We start from the raw sequence: 18,428 nt of genomic DNA, 5'->3' as shown, positions 1-18,428 counted from the left end.
ATGAGCCTCTGGCGGGGTTCGACACATCTGTCATTTGTCAAAGCCACAACCCGTAAAGGTCAAGGGAATTTTTCAGAGTATGCAGCATGCTGGGTTTTTAAGCTCCTGCAACTGATTGAACTTGTGGGTGTCTGCTGAGTTGAAGGATGGCCCTGAAAACCGGATGGGTATAGACCATTAACTCCAAATGTACAGAAAAGAAAAAACAGGCTTTGAAGAATGGCACTCGCTCTTGATCATGTGGAGCTAAGCTAGAGGGCTGTGTCCATCTAGTGTTCGGACATGGTAATTGAAATACCATTAACATGAAACTGAACTGAGCTAGAATATGTATGATATAGGAGTGTAGTGTGGTTTCCTGAGCCGAAAATACAAGTAGCTTTGTGTGTACATGTGTGACTCAGTTCTCAGTGTCATGACTTTTTTCTTCCATTGTTACCATATAGCTGTAATGTGCTTATTACGTGTAATTTAAGAGCTCTTTTATCATCCATAACACAAAACAGCATCTGGTTTTAACCACCGTTTTATTTTGCATAATTTAAAATCATCTCACTGTTAGTTCATTTATACAAATATGCTTTTGTTATATATAAAACAATTACAAAACAGATTTCTACAAATCAAGTTCCCAGTGTAAAAGCGTAGTACCACGCACACGGTAGCATACAGCTCCGGGACACAGACAAGAGAGCCCACAGGTGTATGTTCCACTTCAACAGCATTATCTGAGTGAAATCAGGACATGGCAAAAAAACAAGCTCACCACAGTTGACAGTTTGACATATTGTGCACTTACATTCAACCCTCCACACACCGATCTGGGAAATTTTCACACATCCTTTGGCAGGTCTCAAACCGCATCACTGTTGTTACACAAATTCTCCCGCTCGTGTTGCGCTTCAGTTATTCTAGACTTTACACAGGCCACAATCTAGGTTGACTTTATAATACACCCCGCTCGAGTGAGTAAATGAAAATAACTATAGTAAAAGGGGTTGCTGTTATTACTGGCAGCTGAAAGCACAAATGAGCAACCAGTCATTACTAAAAAATATTTTATAAAAATGGATTAAAAAAAAAAAAAATCTTCAGGCACGTTCCACCAACGCAGCTCTTGCTTACCGTATGTGCAAGTTGTGCTAGTGCCTTGCCCTCACTGCACCGTGCAATGCAGGGATGTAAACCACAATCTGTTAAGAGCTGCGGGCCACGAGCGCTCCGTTTCACAAATGCACACAGAAGATGTCAGTTTAGCACCTGTGTCTGTCAAAGGGGGTTGTGAGAAGAGTGTGTTTACTGGCAGGAACTAAGGCAGAAAGCTCCTGAAAATTACAAAAATGAAACCCAGAGATGGTTAGACTTGCTTTTGACAGCTCTCGTGGCACTTGCATCGTTATAATAAGAACCTTTGGGTTTGACAAAGGAGCACTGCTATGGTCTTTTGGTTTCGATAAGGCACCTGACCAAATGAAAGGCTCCTTGCATATTGTAGATAAACTGCTGGTATATGGTAGAAAAATTAACGAGGCAGCTACACGGTGCTTCTTCCAAGATGAAATGATATTCCACTAACCAAGACAATATAAGAGAAGAGGTGTAGAAAGCCTAGCACAAGCCAGTTAAAACATATTGTGGTATTATAATGCTGTACTAAATCATTTAGGCAGTGGTCATAGTCTGTTGACCTTAAATGTAAGGCAATAACGTAAATGACAAAGGGAGCATTATGGAGTTCTGGTTTATCAAATATGAGTATCAACTATTACACACAAACATCTTACTGATCAAATAAACATAAGCTATTACAAAAAAATATATTCAACTTTGGCCATAACCGCACTCATAGGTTAAAAACATTTGAGGAAAAAAGATCATTTACAGAGTAAATTCAACATAATTAGAGAAAAATACAGTCTCTTTGACGCCCACCCTGTCAAAAAGTAATTCTTAGGCATGTTTTTAATGGCACTCGGTGTGAGCCTTAAGAGTTAAGACGAAGGCAGAGGAGCGCTGTACTACAACCTGTCTTCCTGATATGCCAGCACGACAAATCCTGTCGGGTGGGTTAATTTGGCAGAGGCCTTATGACACCTGCTCCTCTATTACTGAAGAGGGCAAACGGTCGGCTGCTTTCAATGGGTCCGGCTTATCTTCAAAGGCCTCCTGGCTCTTCCATGCGTGGCAGTGAGAGAGCCGTGCAAGAGGCTGAAGAGGCAGCCTGCCAGACAGCTCTAACATGCCAGACTGAGCACAAGGGGAACTGCAGCTTGAGAGTTTAACCTCTAATCTGTGCATATTGGTTAAGGGGTACTGGCATTTGTCCGGGAGTCATCACACCATGTCTGGACTCAAGCTGCTTGAAATTAAAACTTGTTCACCCTCTACTCGGCTGTTTTTTTTTAACATCTAAAACGGCAAGTCAAAGCATTTAGATGGTGACGCTGCTTGAGACTCATGAGATGCAACCTAGGTGAGAGTATGAGGTAGTCATTATTTCTCCACCTGAACAAAGGCAGATCTCTTCTCTCCAGTCAAACAGGGTAGCTCGGTTGGTTGGTTTGGATGTTGTTATGGCTTGTGACAACCATGATCGGCATTTTATAAGGCAAAGCAGAGAGGCTATAAATCTAGAACAGGTGTAAAATTGGAGAAAAGTGTAAATATCAAAAGTTAAAATGTAAGAAAAATAAAGGAGATTCGGTTTGTTGCCCCCATTTTGGCATAGTCACTTTGGTGATGATGGCAACGGAGTGAAATCCTCCAGGAGATGAATAAGGAAGAGAGGAGTAACAGAGGAGCTGAAAACAAAGTCTAAACTGCTGGAGGTGGCGTGGAGGCAGCCAGATATTGACATTCGCTCCTCAGCCTTCCTTTGCATCTGTGGATCTCCATCATCTCTCTCCACAGTCCAAATCTGGGAACCATGTATTACAACAGCACACACTTCCTGGGGTTCTTTTTCGTGACTGGATACAACACGGCCCTCACAGCTTCGGCAAACACCTCCCTTACACCATCCTGCAGCAGAGCAGAACACTCCATGTATTTAACTGCCCCAATCTGCTTGGCCAAGGTGTTGCCCTGCTGCTGGGTGGTGGGAGCCAGGCCCTGCTCCTTCAGCTTCTTCACTGTTTCTGCATCACCCCTCAGGTCCCTCTTCGTGCCCACCAGCAGGATGGGCACGTTGGGGCAGTGGTGAGACACCTCGGGGTGCCACTTATGCCTGACATTTGCATGGGAGGAAGGGCTGCCGATGGAGAAGCAGATGATGAAAACGTTGGTCTGGGGATAGGAGAGCGTGCGCAGGCGGTCATACTCCTCCTGGCCTGCTGTGTCCCACAAGTTGAGGCTGACAGTGCGGCCGTCTACGCTCATCTGAGCGCTGTAGTTGTCAAACACTGTGGGAATGTACTCTTCAGGGAAGGCATTGGTGGTATAAGAGATGAGTAGGCAGGTTTTACCGACTGCCCCGTCACCAACCACCACACACTTTATGGTCTGCATCCTGCCAACGACCACTGGGGCTGCAGCACCTGACAACAGAAAAAACGATCACCTGGGTTACTTATAAATACAATACACCATGTCCTGATAGGATAATCTAAGATAACTAACAATAGTGATAAGGGAGGTGATTATTAATTTTGAAAAAAATACTGTTCAAACTGCCTCCCACAACTTTTTTTTTTACAGTAATTAAACTTAAACCCAATTAGCTGAAGAGCTAACCGCCGCCAGCGTTAGCTCCTCGACGTAATTAACCTCAACTTACATAGGATAGCTACAATTTCAGCCGTCTACTCATAAACAATGTCTAAAAAGTTCACAGAGCTAAGTTAAGGACAACAAAGTGAATCAAAAGTAATCCGCTATTTTCCAGCGTTTATTATTTCGTACCGTTCACTTATGATACTAGGCGTTCCCCGGTAGCTAGCAGCAAGCTAAGGAACTAGCTATTTGGTGGCTAACATGCTAGCTTGTTAGCAAACAAGTTGAAAGTTTATTTGCCAGCCACCTCTCAAAAAGGTCTGCTCCTGGCCCGTTAACCTCCTACAAGTTACTCTAAAAAATCTATTCTTTTCTAATATATGTCTCATACGTAGTTACTATCAGTATCAGTGAAATTTAAAGGATTTTATGACTTACCGCCACTTGGCTTTCGATCTCTTTTTGCCTGGTATAGTCAATCACAGCCGCATCCGGGGAGCTGTCCATTACGTAAAAAACGACGTACGGAAACAGTGCAATCTGGGAGTTGTAGTTTTATTTTGTGTGAGTCGTTTCTCCGACACTAGATGATGCTGTTCAGCTGTTTTGCTCTCCTGTGATTTCTCTAACTCCCCTGTGGCTCGTGTTGAAAACTGTCAGTGGCAACCAAGGGTCATCATTTTAAAAAGACGAAGTTAATAGCACTGTTATACGAATTAAAAAAAATTAGAGAGAAAAAAAAACAGAAAGAAAAATGTGCTGGCTCATTTGATACTGGGACAGCCCAACTTCCAATTGATTAGGGGTTACATGGCCCCAAACATGTAATAAGTCGTCCTTATTAACCCCCCCCCCCCCAGCTTCAAGTGGATCGGTCCATCATGTAACGTCAGAGGTCAAGCGGGAAGTAAATAAAATATAAGCAGATCTAAGTGGCATAACTGGAATAAAAACACAGATAAAACGGGAAAAGGAGCCCAAAACGAATAGATGGAGCAGAGAACAGGTTATTTTTTCCACTTATTGTGCTCTTGGCTTGCAGGTGAATGTATGTCTTGGTTGATTTGCTGTGTTAGCATTACTTTAGTGTACCTGGGTTCTGTGTTGATGAGATACAGGTGTATTTAACCTAACCTAGTGTGCTGTGGGCTTTGGTTTTTACCTAGTGGTGGCAAAACATTTACAGCTTTCATTCAATTAAAAGTAGAAATACTTCAGCGTAAAAATACCCCATTACAAGAAACAAATCCTTGTATTAAATAACTTTTGGTTATTTATGAGAGGGAATAGGGGTGCAAAAGGGGTTAGGGACTTCAAATAAGTTTTTGATCATCAGGGATGAGGGTTTTTTTTCCGTTTTTCATTAGGGGAGGGACTTCCTACTTTGTAAGGTCTTTTTATGGCATTTATTTTAAATATCCTCAGAAAGATCTCTGAATCACACCATTTGTAACAATATTTAATATTTTTATATTATTATGTTTTGTATTTAAGATATTGCTGTCAAATGAGAGATACAAAGTGTGATATATGATAAAGAAATAAATACTAATATTTTAGAGCAGAGTAACCTGAAATGGAAATACTCACATACCTGAAAAACTTCAGTTAATACTCTGGTAAATTCCTCTCACCACAGCTCCTACCAATACTAAAAAGTCCCTAGTCACCCACAAATCTTTGCCTCTCTTAGGTCAAGTAGCAAAGTCATATTGCTAAATTTATGTTTGGAGTTTGGCATGATATTTTTCCTGAAACAAACAGCATTTATTTCCCTAAGTAATGCAAAGATGTGATCGGACAACTTTATTTTCAATGATATGACCACTTGACAACAATTAGAGCTTATAATACCTTAATTACACCTTGCAAAACATAGTTTGTATAAACTGTCTCTGTGACAACTACTGAAAAAGGATGACCCAAACCATGCCAGCTTCCCATCTAACACTTTAAATCCAGCCAGTCTCAATGCAAGTGAAGCAGGCTGGCTGCTTACCAGTCTGTAAACATTTCAAAATGACTCTAAATGCATGAATGCCTTAAGACTCTCTGCTCTTTCTGTTGAACTTGCCACATTCTGGCAATTAAATGCCTGTGTGTCACTGTGGATGCATACATACCCCACATACAAAGGCCTTCAAACAGTCCTGTCTCCTGGACGGCATCCTCTCGTTGGTCAGCAGTGGTCTTTGAGCCCATATATCACTTTTTCACCTCCAGACAAGTCATTATTCTCACTAAGCCAGTGCATTCAGATCGATGCAGAATACATGAAGGCAGCTAAAAGAGGGACCACTTTAGACTACTCTGTCCTGCACCCCTGGAGACCCGTTGATGATGTCACCTCTATACACTGAGGCAGGTTAAGAGGCCAGCCCTGACCGACAACCGGACACTCTAAAACACAAAGAGGCACCGGTTTATTGCCTTTCCCAAGAGGTTCTGGCGTCACTGCGGCCTATAAAAAGAGAATTCCCACTGGGACCCTACACCCACAGTCACCCTCCACCCCAACCCCTTGCACCCCACTATTCTGCCAAGAGATTCCCCGGGACGTCTGTAGCATTTCCATGACAACAGCCACTGACAGAGATGGGGGTGACTGTGTCAAGAGATGCAGCAACAGGGAGTTCAGATGAGAGGGAGAGAGAAAAATGAGGGTGACAAGAAGACAGAGGACAACAAATGCAAGAGCAGCAGTTGATCAGGAAGAGTGGAGACCTTGAAAGTGACAGCTCTCAAATCAAGTGTATCAACAGCACAAATGGGAACTTTTTAATTTAACTGAGGAGCCCTGTTCTCAGGGACAGACGCTTTGATTCAGAACATCTTTATTCATTTTCTCTTTTTTATAAATCCAAATAATACAGCGAATAACAACCAATGCTATTCAATAAAGTTATAGAATCTTTTGATACGAAATAAAAAAAGGCAAAAATTACAGCAATCATCTTCATGCGGCCTCTTCTTCAGTTTGTAAAGTGCATCATAACAATGAGGCCTCTCAACAAGAGGATAAACAGTTCATATTGTACCGAGTTCAGTTCGGCCAACTGTGAGAACACAATGATCGCTTAGCGGTGGGGTCACAGCATTCAAAACATTTGGACAAATCTACTTTCTTTCCATGCAAAAGAGATTAAATCAGTTTCCCCAAATCACCATGTCACTTGGTTGTGTTTTACGGTTTTGCTACTGCTCTAAACATGAATAGTTACTCGAGGGTGGGTGGTCTTGTGGTGTCCTACTGCCTGCAAAGGACACAGGAGGGTGTAAAAAGAGGTAGGATTTATTCTGCTATCTGGTGAAGCACATGACATAAAGCTCCCAGTGCAGCTCTCGCTTACATGTATGGAACCTAAACACTCAGAACTACATGCATATTTCATAAAAGTTGAATTAAGACGACCTAGAGCTGATTAAGACCAGAAATCTGACTCACACTCACCACTCACACTGTTATATTGGACTGAAATGAAAAATTTGAAAAAACTGCACACATTCACTAAAATCACCTCCACAGTGGCGGAGCGGCAGTAGCTCGAGGCATTTTGGGACCAGGTATCCGTGAAGCTGTGGGAATTTTAGAGCCCGCAGGAGAGGAGATTGTGCTTGTTGTCTTGGCAGTTTTATTTCGGGCAGCGGATATAACAGCTGTTCGTATGGTCTTGGCTGTGGCGGATGACGGGCTGTGGGCGGTGCGAGGCTGGGACGGTGCCTGAGTCTCAGAGTTTGGGGCGAGTCGTTTTGACACACGGAGAGGACTTCCTCTGATGAAGGCTGGCTGGGTGATGCCTGAGACCTTCTCTGGTACAGATCTGTCTGAGGTCCTGCGGGTTAAGGTTGGCTTGCCCGGAGTCTCACTTACAGTCCTCTCCCGTGTGCTATTACTGCGTTTCACCTCTGTCTGAACAGCAGCAGGTCGTGCGACAGGAGACGAGCGCATGGATACACTGCGAGGACTAGACAGCCGGCTGGGAGTAGTTGGGTTAGCAGGAGCTGGGGCTCCATTTGAAGGCTCAGTTTTGGAGCGCACCCTGGGAATACCCGTGCTATTGGAAGGTCCTGCACGCGACACAAGTCCCCTTTTGGCCCCTATCCCACTACGCACGGGGATCTTCATGGTTCGAGTCTCCTCCTTTGATGTAGGAGACCCTGGAGTTGTCCCCGCTCGGACGTCACCCTCCCTCTCTTTCCTCCACTTGGAGCAGAGGCTCGGCGCAGGTCGTGGGAGTGGGGAAGTTGGGGGTGACAAGGCATCATAGGATCGAAGGCCTTTCACCAAAGTATGGCACTCTAATGTTTCACCCACACGCGAGAAAGGCCTTGCCGTGTCCCTCTCAGGACTTGGCAAGTCGGAGTACTCCTCTGGCTGTGATTGGCTGAACTCTGGTAGACTGGAGGGCATCCAGTCCTCCTCCGCAGGTGTGGACGCCACTTCTGTATTAGTGTGCTTTGTTAAACCTGCATCAGGTAAAGGCATCACAGCACTTGTTATAGTTGGTGTCTCTGGTTGTGACTGGACCCGCTCTTGAGTTTTTACGGGTGATTGGCTCTCAGATCTCTGGTACCTTAACGATCCAGTCCTGGTCACACTGTGAGAAAGTATTCCGCTCGTATGAAGAGAGTGAGGTACAGACTCGTCAACACAAGAGTTATTAGATTTACTCTGAACAGGCTGAATGCTGTCTGTGACCAGCAGGCCAAACCTGTGTCTGTGAGTGGGGATCTGGCTTTTAACACAAAGGGCAGGTTTATCCGTGGTGGGTATAGCAGCAGAGTTTGTGCAGGAATTTGGTGAAGACTCAGTGGTCATCAAAACCACTTGTTCATGTGAAATCTCAGCTTCTTTTCCAAGTCCTGTTGTCTTTGATAGGTCTTGTAACATGTAAGAAATACTCTCAGTCCCGTGCTGCTTGACTGTGTAACCACGTCTTTGCTGAGAGTGACTAAATGTAGCAATGTGCGAATCCTGAACTGCCACCATGTGGGTAGTTGCTTGGCTGTGCTTAGACCTGCTCCCTCTACCTAGAACAGGTTCTTGGTCAATGGGGGAACATGTGCCGTCTGTCTCTGGGGAGCTACAAAGCCCAGCAGTGGTCTCGTGGTCAGAGGAGCTGTTGGAGTGATAACTGGTGGACGTGGGGCTGCTGCCAAGCTCAGGGAAGCTCTTGAGTCCGGGTGGGTTCTGGTGATGGGAGTCATTGTGAGGGTGATGGGAGTGTCTGCGGGACTCTGAGCTTCTTAGGCTTCGCCGACTCCAAGTGTAGCTCAAGTTCTTCTCCAGGAGTTTCTCCAGCTCGTCTTGGTTCTCCTGACTCTGAGGCTCTCTGGCAAGGCTGAGGCCGAGGTCCAGCCCTGTGCAAACAGCCAAAGAGCGACGCTTTTCCCCGATCTCACGCTGACGCTCCAGACGCCTCTGCTCTTTCAATTCCCGCTCTGCATTCTCCTGTAAAGAAGGAAAGAACAATTTAGTTGCCAGCGACTCTCTGATCCATACTATTTCTGAGAATGTGCATATTTTTCTAACAGATATTTCCATCAATGTAAATCTAACCTGAACAGCTTTTTGGAAGCGGTGGCAAAACGAATGGAAGACTCTGCAAGCCTCCTCTAGTTTGAATGTGCTGTCATCTTCACAAAAGAACTCCATCAGAGCCTGACTGGACATCCTCATGCCTTCCACTTCATCCTCTGCCTCCTTCAGACGCTCCTCGGCCACCTGAACACAGAAATAGTTTACACAGTCAACTCTGGAAACAAGCCATTAGATAATATCCTAATAGAAGGTGCACACAGACCTGGAAATTGTTGTGGTTCCCTCAACAAGAGGCCTGTGGGATTTTTCTATTGGATTTTGGATTATTTCAAAAACTAAGCTCCCTAGCAAACAAAAGTTTATGATACTATCATGTTTTGTTCAGCAAGATGATCCTAACAAAGGAATGTCACTTTCATGATTTTTGAAGCATGAATGCAACTGCCAGCAGTAAAAAACTAACATTAAGCTATAAATGAGCTACACTGGTCACATGACTTCCACAACAAGGCTGCAAAGCCATCTTCAGTGTCATGATGCTCTTTTGTCTCATTTAGCCACTTGATAGTGATCTTTTTTAAGATGCAAAAAGCTTCCAAGTTCACAGGTGGGGTATTTACTGATATATTTTATGTCTGGAAACAAAACATTAAAAAATTCTTGTTTTAAAAAAAGCTTGTTTTAACCACAGACCCTATGTCGGGCATCTAACTAAGAACCCATTCAAAACCCCATCAAGTTCAATCTGAGGGAACCAGAAATGCAAAAATGTGAAATCATTTCTGCACTTTAGGACTCATTCCTGCAGCACTCTATACATTTCAGACCACATTTCATACCTCTAGGAAAGGTTGTGTCTGTTGCTGAATCTCTGCTTCAGTCTGGATGTTTGCCTTGAGGGCCACCACTCTGCTTTTTAACTTGGATAAGTCCTCCAGCACAGACTCTTCACTCAGCCTGCAGAGAAAGACAGGATGCAATTATAATAAGAAATAGCTGTGCAACATGTCTTGAGAAAGGTCTCACAACCCAAAATCAGTAATAAAGGAATGCAAATAATCCAGATATCCCATTAATTTAAATGGACACCATGCACAAAGTTTGCACTGCTATGCAGAAAATTCTTTACTTTTAAAAGAAGAGTAAGGGAAGTCATTCTTCAACACCTTACAGATTAACTCTCCCGGAGTGCTAAAATATTGGCTTGAAGTATCTGTGTTGTCATGACCCACTTTCACTCAGGCAGCCAGCTTTTGCTAACAGCTGGGTACCTTGTTCTGATACAAGAATGCAATAGATTTATATTACAGTATGTTTGTTTTAGCAGCCTGTTGGGGTGTACTGATGTTGTTAAGCAGGACTTGTATGTTTCCCTCAGACACAGTTGCTGTAAAACTGTAAGATCTGAGTTTTGGGAAGAGACTGACCTGGAGGCGGAGCCAACATGGCCTATTTGGCTGGGAAATGACAGTAAACTCTGGTCCTTTTTCACAGCTTCCTGTGGAGACAAACACAAATGATTATCCAGCTATTGTTTCAAAAGAAGCAACACGTCATTTGCTAATGTTGACAAAATCATATGCTCGGCGGAGCAGTCTGGCTAGAGAGGCTACTGTTCTCTAAACACTTTGTGGTCAGAAACTATTGTTCCTTGCAAAAACAAATTATCTTCCCCAAAATGTTTAGAATCAACAATATCAACACTTTTTTTTTATTTACAAGACCAAATACCATGAACATCCTCTCCATAAAGACTACGGTTCAAATTTTAAAAAGCAGATAGCTGGTACATGCAAAGTTTTTTCCCTTACTAACTGGATATTATAGAATATTCTTTTTTCTTTTTTTCCAGATCTTACCATAGCTACAAAATGCAGTAGATTCATGCCGGGCTTGTTGGCTTTGGTGTCAGCCAATTTGAGCAGCGATGAAATTCGGAAACCAGCGGCATTCCCTGCATATCCACCCTGAGAAGCCACATACAAGGTCAGAATAACACACACACACGTGACAACTTTAAACAAACAATGATACAAAACCCAGGTGCGCAGTCAGAGTGACGCCCCTGAACACACACCCAGACCCCTTGCGGCCGGTGTATTGTACACAGATAAAAAGGACTGATTCCTTTTTGTTGGGCTGAAGAAAAGAAATTAAAACAAAATAAAATAAAGAAGCACTCACGGCGTTCATGTAGTTCCCTGCTTTCAGCACCAAACGCAGGATGCAGTGTAATTCAGGACAGCTCAGCAGTTCTAGGAGAGAAGACGGAGATTCAATATTTTGTCTCAAGGTTGAGGAACAAGGATGTATGTGTATGTAGCCGCCATCAAGGCTTTACAGTGACTCAGCAATTTGTTTTGAAAAAGTGACACTCAAGCCGGCCGGTGAACAAAACTTTTCTAGTAAGTATATAATATCCAGTTTCACTTAAATCATTAAGCTATTCTGAATGCAAAGGAACTGTTGTTATTTATGAGAGGAGAATGCAAAAAAAGGCATTTTTGTTTAAAAATCATCAGAGTTACACCATTTATTATGACCAGAAACAAAGTCACACCACAGCCCCCCTTTAGCTCTGATTAACAACAAACGGTCTCTAATCACATTTGCATTCTGGGTACAAACGTAACCCCTCTGGACTAATTCTAAATAGAGCATTTAAAAGGGACCTTTATTGTTGTGGTGTACACAACTCCCTGCTGTTAACTTTACCTCTGGCCGCCTCCCTCAGACATCTGGCCGCCACACACAGAGAGGTCACAGCAGGGTCAAACTCTTGTTGTAGGATCATGGCATCCAGACGAAGCCGAAAGCTAAATGAAAGAGGAAAATAGGGGGACGGATAGATGGGTGAATGGACAGGGGTGAGTGATGGCGGAGTCAAAAAAGGCACTCCTGATCAATCATCACTTAAACAAGCACATGTCATCACAAAGTGAAGCACATGAGCAGAGAGGAGTTTTAACGCTACATAAAAAAAGTACGGGGGATGTTTATGGTCATTTTATCCGATCTGGGACTGAGAGTGTACCTGGGGACTTCCACTAACAGCAGCAGGAAAAGATCCGGCTCTCCAAGCAAGCTCCGCTCCCCACTGAACCTCCTCAGGCGGGACTCCTGAAAGAGAACAGATGCTACGTAAAATCTGAGAAGCAGATTCGATTTTAAAAAAAACCCAACATGCCGTTGACAGTCAATTCCAATATCTTTCATCGCGGTCCGTCTCCGGAAACAGACCACATCATACGACATGGTGTAATGGCAAACTTTTGATCATCCTAACCAGAGCCAGATGATGAGTAAGATGGGAGGGAGGGGGATGGAGGGGGCTGTCACTGTTGTATTTGTATGCCAGAAAAGGGCACTTTACCTCCTCACTGTCAGGCAGCAATTTGCAGAGCTCTGTGAGCTTCTCTGCTCCGTAACGGTCCCCAGCACCATGCCTGATATCCTCAACTATCTCCTTAGCAGGCCTGTGGAAAAATGACAACACACATGGTTTTAATGTGACATCATTGTTAACATGTGATGGGGGTTTTCAGCCCGACACCCCACCAAAGAAAACTCAAGTAACGAGCAGCTCTTTGTTTTGCCTTGATCACACAGTGTTTAGGCTTATCCCGTTCTTATCAGTCAGAGTGTTGGGGAGAGAGGGTTAGTTGACGCCACACTGGCGACACAAAGTGGCATATCCACTGGGTAAATAAAAGGCAGACATGCAGAGAAAACGTCTAAAGGGCCTTGGGATGTCAAGGTGAAAGAAGAGAAACTGAACTGACTGTTTGACCTCTGGCTTACTTTCTCTGAGTGACACATCTGCCCAGCAGTTTTCCATTATCCCCCTCCCCTCCCCCTTCATGTTACAGCCCATCACACATGCTCATACTCCATTATGTGCATGCTACTGTGTGCGGCTTTTATTCTCTAACATACTCTCCTCATTCATAGCTCACCATTCACATCCATACTCAATTCTTGACACACTTCAGGATCTACATATGAAGTAATCTCGGACAAAATATTTTTTGTAAGAACTCACTTTCAAAACAGAAACTCCTACTGTTTGTTATCTGTCCCAACTAGTTCAACTGATAAAGTGCTGAGTGAAATAGTCTATAAACGGAACTATTGCTTAATAAAAAGATCTTGAAGCGACTGCAAAGACACTGACAATACAAAACCATATTTTGTTTAAACTACGCCCACAATTCAACGGTAGCCCTGCCTGTGTTTAGAGCGGCAGGCAAAAAAAGCTTCCAACAAGACAAATGTTTGTATGCACAAGAGACATAATGGCTTTCCCTACAAGTCTTGACAGATCTGGTTTAGAAAAGAAACGCTCTTTAGTCATCGTGAACACTTCACGCACACGTGGAGGCATGACAATAAAGCAACTCAGCACTTCTTTTCCACATCTTTGCATGATACTTTCTACCTCGAAACACTGCATGTGACATGATTTCCAATATCAGAACATTTCAGCCATTAAACTGTGTGCTTTAATGCTGATTAAAAAGCCCCATTCATTACAAGAAGTGAAGTTTTGTTTGAGCCATGCAAGCATGCTAAACAGGCTTTAGTGGATGGATGGCTATGACAAACCACCAGCAGGGTCTCTCTCTCTGTAGGGGGTGGCTGTAACATTAGAGACTCTTAAAGGGCATCAGCAGGTGTCGACTCTGACTCCTCAGGCTATACCCGGCCACTCACCCGCCACCCTCCCCTGCACCTGTCCACTGCTATATACTTGTGCATCCCCTCCCCGACACCAGACATCCTCTCTGCCGATGAGACTTCACACTTCTGACACACGCTCAGACACCCGTCCATCTTTGATATATGGCCACACACTCACAGCTCAGCTCAAGTGAAGTACTGTTCCCTGGGGCATACTTGTACACACTTCTGTTTCCTGCTCTTAAAGCTACTTCTGAGTTTTGACTTAAAATGACCACCAAATGGAGACAAAAAGGCCAAAAGCTGAAATTGTTCAAATGCATCACATTGTTTGGAACCGGGCTGCAATTTAAGATTATTTACATGATTGATTAGTCTGCCAACTGATTAATTGTTAATTAATCAGTTGTTTGGTCTATGAAATAGGGCTATGTAATATATTGATATTATAGCAATATTCTGATATAAGACTAGAAATTGTTTGAGATTTTGGATACTGTAATATCATACGTTTTGTTTTTTCCTGGTTTCCTGTATTTGACATTTACTATTTGCTATGTAAAGATATAGCAGAGTAATGGCGTCCTGAGCAGAGACTGACGTCACGCTACTTCTGTGTGTGTTGTAATCAGAGCTTCTCAGAGCTGTGGTTTGTTGTGGTAAGCACGCACGTATGGTTGTGCATGTGTGTATCTTATTGGATAGCTCAATGCAGCTGTTGATATCATGATGGCGGAGTCGTTGAAACGTAGCATCCACCTTCCAGTCCCCCCCCGGTTAACACTGTAAGCACTGTTGCTGTTGTTTAACGCTTTATATCGAGTAAGCACCGTTAGCTGCTGGCTCAGCCACCTTCATGTTGAGAACCACAACATTTTTCCAAACAGAGGTCATATGATAATATTAGTCCTGTGTGAATTAGTGCTACAACTAACTATTATTTATCTTCATTGTTGATTGTTGATTATTTTCTTAATTAACTGTTTAGTTGATAGGACCATGAGATGTCAGGAAATGTTGACAAAATGGTGATTAATGTCACAATTGACATCAAGGTTTGTGGTCAACAGTATCAGGATATTTGATTTTCGCCAAATCACCCAGTCTTACTATAAAAGTTCAAAAAATAGTGAAAGGTCATGTTTAGTCTGACAAACAGCCCAAACCCAAAGACATATAGTTTACAATGATATGAAACAAAATTAAAAATAAGCAAATCCTCACATTTGAGAAGCTGGAACCTACAAAATTTGGCATTTCTAATTCCTTTAGCTCTAGTAAGTAATAAAGAGGCTTACATCTTGAACTGGCGTAGAAATATCCCAATGTTCATACTGCGTTTGGAGTCCAACAAGGAGATCTGTGAAGAGGGAAATGATACAATTGAGAGAAAGAAAAGTGCAAGAGATCTCAGAGCATTTGTAAATGGCTGAAATATATCTCTGCCATCTGCATGATCTGACCTCTTCTGAGCTGTCCTGGGGGGACCTGCAGCGCAGCAGAGCAGACCGCCGTCTCAGGGTGCTGGTTCTGTCCTGAGGCTTACTGTCCTTCTGACCAAACAGCTCATCCAGAGAATGGAGGTCAATGGGGAACTCATCCTCGCCCGGGCCCGCCCCGCTCCACACGCTCTTCCTCCCCTCCACCTTCTCTTTGGGGATGCGCTCCCAGTTTAGCTTCCTAAGTCGGCTCCGACGGGCACTGTCCGCCCGGCTAAAGGGTGAGGAGGACACAGGTGGAGGCGGGGGCGGAGGAGGAGGGGGAGGAGGTGGTGGTGGAGGTGCTAGGGGAGGCGGCGGAGGGGCGACCAGCAACGGACGCGACTCCATGGCTGTCACTTCAACAGTGTCAGGGGCGACGGCGAGAGGGGCAGGCTGTGTTCCATGAAAGGCACGAGATTCCTTGATGGCCACTGTCAGGTTGATGAGCATAGAGGCTGTCTGGGTTCAAGAGGGAGGGGAGATGGCGGGTGAGACGTCTCTGCTCAGTCAGTCAGTGATGTCTCTTCCAGTTTTAAGTGAGCTCAAAGGTCAAAAGATAATTACAGCCTAGGAAACAAAACAAAAAAAATCTTATCTTAGACGTTATTGAACGCACAGAGAGAGTCATGGCAGGGTTTTGTAACAGCAAGTCATCCCCTTAAACTGAGGCCGATGACCTCACCTGAGCTTGTCCAACACCTGGCCTCACTTCCTTTCATTAGCATGACGCCAGTGACGGAACAAGTAGTTGGGAGCTAAAAAATGTAACCCCTGTTTCAACTTTTAGTGGAAGTTCAAAACAATCTGTGGAAAGTACTAGCTGAGCACCATGAGCTCTCCACCCTCTGTACCCTCTGTTTGAGCAGCTTGTCCTATCCTGTTCAGTTTCACCTCAGTGCACACATACACACACACACACACACACACACACCTTTCCCTTCTAATTAGAATACATGGAAACACCACAGGCAAAAGGAGCCACAAAGATGACAAATAAAGGTTTGCAACTTCACCAATCATGACTTTAAACACTCTCCTCGTTATGGGAGGTTAACATCTGAATGCTGGTTGCACACACATGCACCAGCAGGTTTTTTTTATCAGGATTAGTGATGCAACTAGGAATGACTCAGAGGTTTCAGGTGTCTGGTTCAAGGAAAAGTCTTTAATCATGACATGGCTTAGTATCTGGCCGAAAACACATCCTCTCGCGCTCTAAACATGAATCACAAATTTTGTGGAAACTTCAGGGGTGCACGTGATAGACAGGCTGCTCCACGGAGCGCCGCACGAGGGCGCAGCAAAAACCCCAGCCGGTGATCTCACCCTCCATCATTTAATGAGATCCGTATCTTGACAAGCGAAAAGTCACTTGATAAATCTTTTTGTTTAAAACTTGTTGCCCAACATTTTGCGAGAAGGGTGAAAATTAACGGAGTTTATTATCTAATGAAAACGAAAGGTTAACATCAGCTATGATAACTTTTAACTGAATAAACGTTTGGATTTTTGATGTTGACATTTTGTTTAAGTTAACAAAACGCCGTTTCTCATTACCCGGTAATTTATCCCGGATAAAAAATTTTTATTTACCTCACATTAAATGTCATGCCTTTCTTAAAAGTTGACACAACATTGTTCAAGTAATTCTCATATCTGATTCAGGACAGCCCAATAAAATTCCTATTATTTCACTTACCTGCTGTTAACGGCTACTCCTCAGTGACGTAACCCCTCAAACACCAACCCGAGCTCGCGGTCTCATTGTGAAAACTTCGATAGATTAACGTTTTAACTCCAGGTTTTGTTTCCTGTATCTTCTTTATCCCGATGACTTGTCCCGCTCCACTCGCTGTAGTCCTCTTGTCTTTCTCAACTTGCAGGGAAACTTCCACACAGTCCATCGCGAACGCGCAGATGCGCGCGCCCGCTCGCTGATATGCCAGTATCCTCCCAGTTTTCCCATGGGCGGATTTAGGGTTTTCAGGTGGGAGTACACTCGATCATAACTCCACTTTAAGACCAGTTGTTGTGAAGTCTGGTATGTTTACCACGTTGACAAAAGGTTAAATAATATTGTTAAAATTCTCAACACAATCAATAACCCAATGATTAAAATTCCTGTATTGTTTTTAATCTTTCAGAAAAATTGCTTTAAAGCAGAGATACTCAACTTGTTTTGCCTTGGGGCCACTTTTGCAAAGTTGCATTTGGCAAGGGGCCAGTCGTAGCAGCCCTTAACAGGTATGGTACACACAGGAGTGTTTTAAGGACTTTTAAATAATGATAAACAAGCCCTATTCTTATGTTTTTTTTCAACGCACTCTGACACCTTATTTTCATAAACCAAATTTAAAAATCCCAGAATGAAGCTATTTATTTTTTATTTTATTTTTTACCTTTTAAAAATGGTCTGGGGGGGCCTAGCACCCTATTGCAGGCCAGATTTGGCCCCATAATGAGAAAATTCTCATTATTAGTGACACAGTGAGGCTGTTAAAGGAATACTTCACCCACAAAATGACCCACTGTTTATCAGTCACATCGTGTTGCCTTGAAATCGTAAAGAATACTTTAATTTTCTTGCATGCCTCCACAGAAAATGGAGAGCATATTTATTTGTTGATTTGGGGCCACAATATCATAACTGCCTAAACAGAAAAAACACAAGACTGTCATCGACTGTCATCATGTTGCTAAAAAGCCTGAAATAAGTCTCAGGTCCCCCTGGCACTCAGTCAGGCTGTAGGCTGTAGTTGCTATGGGGTGCAAATGTATAAAACGGAAACAGCATATGTGGACTCTGTGTTGTGGGTGTTGACATGTGTTGTGGTGGGTGCCAGTCGTTTGTTGACGTTTGGGGACTCAGTTTCTTAGCTTGCAGGCTGTTAGTGCTATAGCAGACAGAGGAGAGACGAGGCAGTCAAGAACATGCGAACCATCTGTCCCAAGTCCTTTTCATAGAGGTCAGTCCACAGGCTGCAAGAGACAAAAGGAAGAGTAGATGTCTAGGT

The 18,428-nt window shown here is 43.6% G+C and overlaps 2 protein-coding genes across 2 annotated transcripts; both read right to left on the bottom strand.

Annotated features, from left to right (window-relative positions):
- Window positions 1-508: 508 nt before the first annotated feature.
- Window positions 509-4,215, bottom strand: rhogd (ras homolog gene family, member Gd). Its single transcript, XM_042492784.1, has 2 exons — window positions 4,150-4,215; window positions 509-3,536 (listed from the first exon to the last, which is right to left on the bottom strand). The coding sequence occupies exon 2, from the start codon at window positions 3,505-3,507 to the stop codon at window positions 2,932-2,934; it is 576 nt and encodes a 191-aa protein (XP_042348718.1). The 5' UTR covers window positions 3,508-3,536; window positions 4,150-4,215; the 3' UTR covers window positions 509-2,931.
- A 2,323-nt stretch (window positions 4,216-6,538) lies between these two features.
- fhdc2 (FH2 domain containing 2) lies at window positions 6,539-17,266 on the bottom strand. Its single transcript, XM_042492783.1, has 12 exons — window positions 17,114-17,266; window positions 15,397-15,981; window positions 15,232-15,293; window positions 12,627-12,729; window positions 12,288-12,373; window positions 11,969-12,069; window positions 11,438-11,508; window positions 11,113-11,220; window positions 10,681-10,751; window positions 10,093-10,210; window positions 9,272-9,436; window positions 6,539-9,163 (listed from the first exon to the last, which is right to left on the bottom strand). The coding sequence occupies exons 2-12, from the start codon at window positions 15,862-15,864 to the stop codon at window positions 7,226-7,228; spliced, it is 3,291 nt and encodes a 1,096-aa protein (XP_042348717.1). The 5' UTR covers window positions 15,865-15,981; window positions 17,114-17,266; the 3' UTR covers window positions 6,539-7,225.
- Window positions 17,267-18,428: the final 1,162 nt, after the last annotated feature.

This window comes from Plectropomus leopardus, chromosome 9 (assembly GCF_008729295.1).
Source record: "Plectropomus leopardus isolate mb chromosome 9, YSFRI_Pleo_2.0, whole genome shotgun sequence".
In the NCBI taxonomy this organism is placed as follows: Eukaryota; Metazoa; Chordata; class Actinopteri; order Perciformes; family Serranidae; genus Plectropomus; species Plectropomus leopardus.
Note: the sequence above shows the minus strand (reverse complement) of the source record. Positions and strands in the feature narration are given on the sequence as shown.

Coding starts and splice junctions, on each gene's coding strand:
- rhogd (XM_042492784.1), bottom strand. CDS start 3,507: ATGCAGACCATAAAGTGTGTGGTGGTTGGTGACGGGGCAGTCGGTAAA.
- fhdc2 (XM_042492783.1), bottom strand. CDS start 15,864: ATGCTCATCAACCTGACAGTGGCCATCAAGGAATCTCGTGCCTTTCAT. Junction 12,374..12,626: donor TGCTGCCTGACAGTGAGGAG/GTAAAGTGCCCT, acceptor GTTCTCTTTCAG/GAGTCCCGCCTGAGGAGGTT. Junction 9,164..9,271: donor GCTTCCAAAAAGCTGTTCAG/GTTAGATTTACA, acceptor CCTTCTTTACAG/GAGAATGCAGAGCGGGAATT.